The sequence below is a fragment of the Balaenoptera borealis genome (genome assembly GCF_965194805.1).
Source record: "Balaenoptera borealis genome assembly, chromosome: 15".
Classification (NCBI taxonomy): domain Eukaryota; kingdom Metazoa; phylum Chordata; class Mammalia; order Artiodactyla; family Balaenopteridae; genus Balaenoptera; species Balaenoptera borealis.
The window spans coordinates 71,214,456-71,223,598 of NC_138871.1; the positions used below are offsets into that span (position 1 = coordinate 71,214,456).

The 9,143-nt window shown below is 52.5% G+C and overlaps 1 protein-coding gene across 7 annotated transcripts in view; it reads left to right on the top strand.

Moving 5' to 3' along the window:
* Nucleotides 1–9,143, top strand: part of CIB4 (calcium and integrin binding family member 4) — a 97,923-nt gene that overhangs the window by 88,072 nt on the left and 708 nt on the right. For 4 of the 7 annotated variants that reach the window (XM_082357056.1, XM_082357057.1, XM_082357060.1 and 1 more), the window contains 2 exons: nucleotides 7,183–7,292; nucleotides 8,119–8,207. In XM_082357056.1, coding sequence (XP_082213182.1) covers nucleotides 7,183–7,292; nucleotides 8,119–8,207 — 199 coding nt within the window. The other 3 variants (XM_082357059.1, XR_014234867.1, XM_082357058.1) reach the window with 3 other exon arrangements.

The following is a 9,143-nucleotide window of genomic DNA, read 5'->3' on the forward strand; positions in this document are numbered from 1 at the left end:
TCTGTCTTCTGTCAGTACTCTTCTGGATGGAGCAGCTCTTCTGGGTGGAAAATGCTGGCCCAGGCTACGTGCTCTCTTCAGGTTGTAAGTAACAGGAATTTACCTGTGTAAAAGGCATCAGACGGGGGCTTCCTTGGTGGCGCAGTGGATAAGAATCTGCCTGCCAATGCAGGGGATACGGGTTCGAGCCCTGGTCCGGGAAGATCCCACATGCTGTGGAGCAACTAAGCCCGTGCGCCACAACTACTGAGCCTGCGCTCTAGAGCCTGCGAGCCGCAACTACTGAAGCCCACGTGCCTAGAACCTGTGCTCCACAACAAGAGAAGCCACTGCGATAAGAAGTCTGTGCACCGCAATGAAGAGTAGCCCCTGCTCGCCGCAACTAGAGAAAGCCCACGTGCAGCAACAAAGACCCAGCAGAGCCAAAAATAAGTTAATTAATTAAATAAAATAAATTTTTTTAAAGGCAACAGATGAAGAGCAGCAGTACATTAGTTTTCCATCGCTGTGTAATAAGTTACCACAAACTTAGTGGCTTTAGATGACACATATTTATAATCTCACAGTTTCTGTGGGTTAAGAGTCTGGACACAACTTAGTCGGGTCCTCGCCTTAGCGTTTCACAAGGCTGCAGTCAAGGCTTTGACTGGCCTGCATGCTCGCCTAGAGAATGCTTGACGGGGAATGAATCTACTTACAAGCTCACTCCAGTCGTTGGCAGAATTCATTTCCTTGTGTCTACAGAAATTAGAGCCCTGGTTTCTCTCTGGCTGTTGGCTGGAGGCTGCCCTCAGTTTCCAGAGGGTGACCTGTGCTCCTCGTCACATGGGCCTTCCAACATGGCCACTTGCTTCTTGAAAGACAGCTAGGGCGTCTCTGGAGCCAGTCTGCTGGCAATATAACATATTGTAATCAGGAAATGACATCTCTGTTGCCAAATTCCATTGCTTAGAAGTAAGTGCCCACCCACACAAGAGGGGTATGTGGATTATACAAAAGCGTGAACGCCAAGAGGTGCAGATCATGGGGGGAGGAGGGCACTAGAGCTTGTTCACTATAAGCAGTGTGGAACCCATGGTAGAAGTGAAGCAGGCCTCCCGAGAGCCTAGGATGCAGCTGGAAAGTGGTCAGGAAGCGAGGTAGCTACTTTCTCCTTTTCTCTCTATTGCTGCCTGGCCTCTCATCTCTGCTTCTCTCTGTGCGCCTTCTCTTTCTGCTGATCTGATTTTTATGCCTCTGTGCCTATGGGCCAAAGATGACTACCCTGGCCTCCACGTGGCCTTCGGGCTTCACTGTGACTGACCGGCCACAGGCATCTCTGTTTCTCACTTCTGTTTTCTCAAGAGATGCTGATTGGCTCAGCCAAACCAGGGATCCAGCTGCCCCTAGGTTAGGGGACCAACTTGTCCAATAAACCACAACCAAGAAGAAGCAGAGTCACATAAATAAACATGGTTCCAGACGCCAGTCACTAGGGGTGGAGATGCTGCTCAGAAATGGTAAAGAGGGGCTTCCCTGGTGGCGCAGTGGTTGAGAATCTGCCTGCCAATGCAGGGGACATGGGTTCGAGCCCTGGTCCCGGAAGATCCCACATGCCGCAGAGCAACTAGGCCCGTGAGCCACAATTGCTGACCCTGCGCGTCTGGAGCCTGTGCTCCGCAACAAGAGAGGCCGCGATAGTGAGAGGCCCGCGCACCACGATGAAGAGTGGCCCCCGCTCGCCGCAACTAGAGAAAGCCCTCGCAGAGAAACGAAGACCCAACACAGCCATAAATAAATAAATAATTAATTAAAAAAAAAAAAAAAAAGAAATGGTAAAGAGTAGGCTGGGCAGATGTTCCAAAAGATGTCTGCCAAAGCTGTCTTTCCGTGGTTTCTAGAGCTAAACAAACAAAAACACCCAAACCTTCAGGGAACTAGAAGAGTAGCAGGTTCTCTTGATGTTCAAGACTCAGGAGCTCAGTTGGGTTCAGCTCAGGAATGGGGAGAATGCCCTTCCTCCTGAGAAGTCAGACAGGGTCCTCAGGTCACATCGAGGAGCAGACACTCCCTGTCCCCCACACTGTCCTTGTATCTTCCTCCCCGCCGTCTCTCCAGGGCCCCCTCGGGCAGTTTCCTTCCTCCTCGAGCTCAAGTACAAAAACAAAAAGCACAGAGCCTTCATGCAAATCAGCAGTGCAAATAGCTGCCTAGGGACTCATAAACTCCAAGGTTTCATCAGCTAGACTCAGGCAAATCTGAATTCTCTTTGGGCTCAGAAGATTTGTTACCTCGCAGAGCTGTCAGCAAGCTTAGAGATGGGATGTGTGAATCTCTGAGCCTGGTGCCGGGCCCGTGATGGTTGCTCTATAAATTGAGGTGGTAGTGGTAGCAGTGAAGGAAGAAGAGGAGGAATAAAAAGAAGGGTAAGGAGAAGGAGGAAGAAAGGAGAGGATGGTGTTGGTGATGGTCTTGATGATCGTTCTTAGCCAAAGTCTGAAGACCTAACTCAGTGTTCTAACCCCTCATTACGCCAAGTGTGGCCTAGGTACCAGCAGCATCAACGTTGCCAGAGAGCTTGCTAGAAATGCAGAATTTCGGGCCTCACCTTCCACTTACTGAATCAGAATCTGCCTTTTAACAAGACCCCCAGGTGGTTCCTCTGCACCTTAAAGTTTCAGAAGCATGGCTCTAACCCATTGATTCTCCAACATGGCTGTACACTGGGATTACCCCTGGAGTTTTTAAGACCTATGGTTGCTTGGGTCCCAGCTGCAGAGATTTGATGTAATGGTGTTGGGAATGCCCTGGTTGGTGGGCTTTTCTAAAACTCTCTGGGTGATTCTTTTTTTATATATATAAATTTATTTATTTTATTTATTTACTTCTGGCTGTGTTGGGTCTTTGTTGCTGCATGCAGGCTTTCTCTAGTTGCGGCGAGCGGGGGCTACTCTTCATTGCGGTGCACAGGCTTCTCATCGCAGTGGCTTCTCTTGTTGCAGAACACGGGCTCTAGGCACACAGGCTTCAGTAGTTGCGACGCATGGGCTCAGTAATTGTGGCTTGCAGTCTCTAGAGCGCAGGCTCAGTAGTTGTGGCGCACAGGCTTCATTGCTCCGCGGCATGTGGGATCTTCCCGGACCAGGGCTCGAACCTATGTCCCCTGCATTGGCAGGCAGATTCTTAACCACTGCGCCACCAGGGAAGTCCTCCCTGGGTGATTGTAAGATGCAGCAGAGTTTGAGAACTACTGCTCTGACCTACTGTATCAGTTAGGATTGCACTTAGTTATGTGTAAGAACATCCCTGTTTTAAAAAAAAAGAAAATCCTGGATTCAGGCGGTCCAGAGCTGAGGTAATGGCTCCAAGAAGCAACCAAGGGCCTGGCTCCTTCAAGCCTCCTAATCTCCCATCTTTAATGAGACTGTTGTCCTCAGAGTCACAAGATATTTTCTGTGCCTACAGGCATCTCGTCATTCCAGGCAGGAAGAAAAAGGGACGCGAGAGGGGATAAGGACAAAATGGACGTTCAAAGGCACAGACAAAGTCTACTCTTCTTTAACAAACTTTCTTGGAAGCTCCACCCAGCAACTTTGGCCATAACTTCATTGGCCAGAACTGTGTTACATGGTCACGCGTAGCCACAAAGGAGACTGGAAGGTTGAGTATTTTAAGATGGACATGGTGTCATCGTGAACAAGAATTGCAGTTCTGTTAGGAAGAAGGAAGGGGTGAATGGCTCTCGGTCAAGTCCAGCAGGCCAGCCACACCTACCAGGACATACCTACTGGGCTCCAGTTTCTGCTTTGAGGGACCCTCCTGGCCTCCAACTGATCGATCCCCCTCTCTTAGCACCTCTGGGGAGACTTTCTACCTGTCAGAGACCAGCATCCCAGCACTGCTTTCCTGCTCCAGTCAGCACGGCTTCCACCAGTTGTGAATTACCCTCAGGCAGGTGCCAGAGCACCAGCAGCGGATCTTCCCACACCCTCCCAGGATCTGACACAGGGATGTTAGTGGCTGGGAGAGGCGAAGAGGCAACCTCAGTTCCCGTGGGAATAGTGGTGAAAGCCTGCCTTGCCTCGCTCAATCAAATGAGCTAATTTTTGTGAAAGTACTTTGTAAATTGCAAGGAATAACATGACAGAGAGATTGGGATGACGATGGTCAGAGGCTTTTGGGGGGGCATGAAGGCTGAGCCCACCAGCTCTCTAATCTCCCTTGTTGCTGGGAAACAGCAAGAAGAAGACCCCCCTCTCTCCAGAGGGGCCGGACGCAGGTCATGAGGCTGCTGAGGCCACATGGGCTGGCCGGTAGCCTAGAGCTCCCTGCCCCCAGCCCTTTCTCAGGCTGTTCTGCCCTTGCACAACCAAAGAAGGGGAACTGTCCAGGACTACATTTTACTCCAGCAAATTATTCTGTTTTCAGATGGCTTGGGACCAAAGCCATGTCGCTTTGCTGCAGTCTCTGCATATGGGAGCTGGGCCAGCAGGACTCCTGGGGACAATGCGGGGGCTCAGGGAGAGGCTGCAGAGCTTCTCATCAGCAGTGCAATGTCACTGCGGGGACCCACTCCCTCCAATCCAGTGCTGGCCCCACTGCACCGCCCCCCACCGGATCTGATCCATTACCCATGGCGTGTCATAGCAGAACTGTGCAGGGAGAGCTCAGATGAACATCTCGGGCCTTAGCCTCCGGTCCCTGTGGCCGATCAACATTCAGCCAGGGGAGAGCCACCTGCTTAAGGGGTTAGGTGCTTAGTTGTACCTTCCACATCCATACCCTTCCTTGGGAAACAGAGACAAAAGTCTTGGCTCTACCACAGAAGGATCCCATGACATCAGCAAATGCACTCCTCCACTCTGGACCCAGCTAAAAATTGGACATTTTAGAGTTATGAGTGATTGAGAGCATAGACTGACCATAGAGTCAGACTTCCTGGGTTTCCTCTTGTTTCCATCGCTTACCAATGTGTGACCTTGGGTGGTTCATTCATTCACTCACTCAACAAATATTCATTGAGCACCTGCTCTGTTCTAGGCACTATTCTAGGAGCCAGGAATACAGTAGTGACCAAAAGATAAAACTTTCTGCCCTCGTGGAATTTATGTTCTGGTGGAGGGAAATAAACGAGCTGACAAGTGAAACATATAGTGTTTTAGGTAGTCTTCCGTGTTGGGAGAAAATGAAGCAGGGAAAGGGACAGGAAGCGTAATTTTAGACAGGTTCTGAGCAGTGCCCTGGGGGGAAGCTGGCATTTGAATAAAGACCTAAAGGAACTCTGGGGTGAGTGTGTTCCAGGGAGTGGGAACCACAGTGCAAAGGTCCTGAGGCAGGAGCGTGCCTGGCCCAATGGAGGAGTGGCAAAGAGGCAGAGTGAGGGCAGGGTGGACCTCGGGGATCACTGTTGGGACCGGCTGTCCTCTGGCTGAGATGGGAGGCTGTGAAGGATGAACAGGACCACTCTGGCTGCTGAGTGGAGAAGAGACTGAAGGGGGCAGACTGAGAACAGGGAAACTGGTTAGGAGGCTGCTGCGGGGTTTTAGAGAGCTGTGGTGGTGGCTGGACCAGGGTGGAGGCAGTGCAGTGAGGAGAAGACCTCAGGCTGGGTTTACTGCCTCTGGAGCTAGAGCTGGGAGGGGAGAAGACAGTCAAGGATGACTCCAACCTGATTGGCCAAGAGACTGGAAGGGTAGAGTTACCCATTCGCCAAGGGGCAGCTCTGAGTGCTGCAGGTTAGGGGGCAGGGCAGAGGGGGGCGTGTCAGGAGTTGGGTTTGGACAGGTTGAGTTTAAGAGAACTATTAGTCCTCCAGGTAGAGAGGGCAGGAACGCAGGTGGATATATGAGCCTGGAGTTCAGGGAGAAGCCCAGGCTGGAGACACAAATTTGGGATTCATCAGCGTATTGATGAGGTAATAGGCTGAAATGAGATTAAGGAAGTAAACATGGTTATTTAATCTCTGTGTGTCTCAGTTTCTGCACCTGTGTTATGAGAATTAAATGCAGTGAAATACAAAGCACTTAGACCATAACCTGGCACCTCTGTTTGTCATGGTGGTAATTACTGTACCTGCCTAAGTTGACTGCATTTACTACATGGCTGATGAGTGGTTCAGGGACTGTGTTGGGTGTCCCAGGGGAGGGCTGTCAAGAATGTCAGTACAATTGTCTCATCCTGGCATTCAAGGCCCTTTGCAGTTTGGCTTACCTTCCAGACAACCCCTGACCTTCTCCCAAGCCTCCACTCCCCTCAAAACTAACTGATCACCTGGCGTTGTTCCTTCTCTGCCACTGTCCCCAGTGACCCTGACCCTGACACCTCCTCCAATTGCCATCTCTGCAGTCCCAAGCCATTTAGTCCTTCTCTGATGCCGCTTCTTCCAAGAAGGCTTCCTCATTCACACCCCCAACCCCAATCAGACAAGAACACGTCCCTCTGGAAACGCTTGGGGTCCTTGGGATGCCTGTTCCTCTCTTCCTGGAGCCAAGCCACTCGGGTACCTGACAGTCTCCCCTGCACCCCAACCCAGCCTGGGAGCTCCTTGTCGGCAGGACCCAGCCTGGTGCATCTCTGTGCCTGGTGCAGGGTGACAGGAGCAGGGACTTGTGCCCAGGTCCTCTGGCTCCAAAGCCAGGCTGCTTCCTGCTCCTCCTTGCTGTCCAACTCCTAGGCACCAAAAGATATATTGACCTGTAAGTTCCAGGGTTGGGATTTCCACAGCATGATGGTAGATGTGGGACCCGGGCACCAGCCTAGCCAGGTCTGAATGCCAGCCCTTCCACTTCCTGGCTGTGTGGACAAACCATAAAACCCCCTGTGCCTCAGTTTCCCTTTGGTAAAGTGAGACTCATAAAAAGTTAATTGTGAAGATTCAGTGAGTTAAAACAGGTGAAGATCTCAGGAAAAGTCTGAGCAGGTAATACAGACCCAATCAATGCCTATTATTATTATTATTATTATTAAGCACCACCTTTGCCTGCAGCCTGCCCAGCCGTTGCTGAGCCCCACCCCTTAGGCCTGCCCAGGTCCCCCTGAGTCCCAGGTTCTAGGCCCACCTGGTATAGTTGGGCTCTGCAGGGCCTCCCAGGGGCTGGTGGGAGTCTGTAGGTCCTGGCTGGTGCCATGGCCCCAGGACTCTTGGAGGCCGAGGAAGCCCCCTTCCTCTCACCCTTCCTCTCAGGCCCCGCCTCCTCTTTGCAGATTTTAACGAGAACGGCCTCATCGACGAGGAGGACCTGCAGAGGATCAGCCGCCGACTGCTCAACAGCAACGACGTGTCAGAGGACCTGCTGACCGACCTCACCAGCCACGTGTGTGCCCTGGGCTGCCGGACGGTGGCTGGCATGGGCCCCGCTATCACCTGAAGCCTCTTGATGGCAGGCAGGGTGAGGGGCACTGAGGGATGTGTGCTCACTGGAAGCAACTGCTCCCAATTTTCTGTCCTTCCTCCAGGATCATGACTCCCTCCCTGGGTCTCCAGGTCAGTAGCCCACCCCAAGGGGCCCTCCCAGCAACACTGCACCCACTGCAGGCAGGGGGGCCAACAGCAGGTCAGCCTCAGATGCACACGTCACAACATCCCCTCTCCTACATTATTCCAGCACAACGCCCAGATGTCCTAGAGTGACAGTCCAAAGTCTGGCAGGACATGAAGACAACCATGGACCCATTTGTCCTAAGACCATGAGAGCACTTTGGTCTGGATGGGAACTAGGAGCAGATAAAACCATGAGGGCTCATCGCTGCCTCCCCACCCTGACTGAGCCCCTTGCAGTGCAGAGCCCCTGCCTGTGACTGGGTGACAAGAGCGGGTGGGGGATGTCACCCTGTCCATCACCCCACACCCGTTCTCACTGCCAAGTTTGTCCTGGAGGCACCAAGAGGACTCTTCCCACGATGAGACCAGCCCACGAGGTCCCAGACAGCCATGCACATGACCTCATCTCCCTGCACCTCCGTGTCTGTGTCTGGGGCAGGGATAGAGCACCTGCCTCCCAGGGGACTCCAGGGATGCTAAGCACCCAGCGAGAGCTTGGCTTATGGTAGCACTCAGCATGTGGTGCCCGCCCCCCACGCCTGCGCCCCCGTCTCCCTTTCTGATTCTCTGCTCTCTGGCTCCGTCTGCACCCCGTCCAGGTCCTGAATGAGTCAGACCTGGACAATGACAACGTGCTGTCTTTCTCAGAGTTTGAACACGCGATGGCCAAATCTCCAGACTTCATGAAGTAAGGTGTTCTGGAGTGAGGGGGGGATGCCCAGCATAGTGGGGGACAAGAAGGGCCCCCCCAGTCTCCCTCGGCCAATGGGACACCTTGGTCTTCCCAGTGAGGTCCTGAGTTTCCAGGGCAATTCGCAGATTCTTTCAGAATCAGCAAAACTGGAGCTTCTGAGAAATGAGGTAACCTGGAAAGAGACAGGGAGTGGGGTTTCCAAAGGCAAAGGGGAGATTGCATTCCAGGCTTTGCAAACGACATGGGTGGTCCAGACTTCAGGTGCTGTCCCTCTACAGCCAACACAAAGCCCGCTGGGCTGCAGGACTGACCTGGGGAGTTGCCCTTGCCCCTGTTGGTCCTGTTCCCCTCCCGCCAGGACCTCCAGTGGTCACTGGGAGCTGGGGATTGGCATGGAAATGTGGGGGGGAGCGGCGGGGAGGAAGATGCTGGTGATGGAGCTCAGAGAAGAGCTCAAGCATTTCCAAACCTTCCGTCAGGCGGAAAGGGGCCTTAATGGTCGTTAGCTGTCCAAACTCCTTTGAGACAATCGGCCATCTCCATACTGGCTGTATTTAACAGTCTTATTTGGGTCCTTCCAGTTGTGGGAAACATACCACCACTGAAGGCAGCCCATTTCATGAGGAACAGCCCTTTTAGGGCAATCTTCTCGCACTGAGCTGCATCTGTTTGCCTGTGTCTGCTACTCCTGGGCCCTATTCTGCCCTTGGTCTTCAGTCTAGGTGATTTTGATAACAAGGAAGAATACCCACTCAAAATGGTTTAACAAACCAATCAAAAAAGAACAAAAACAGCTAGACCGCAGAGAGCACCTGGTCAGGGGCCCAGAGTCTCTGCCTCTGTCCTCAGCAACTCTGGACTTCGCTTTATTTGCCACCATCAATCTCTGCTTTGTCAGACGTGAGGCCAAATGTGGCTTCCACAGCGGTC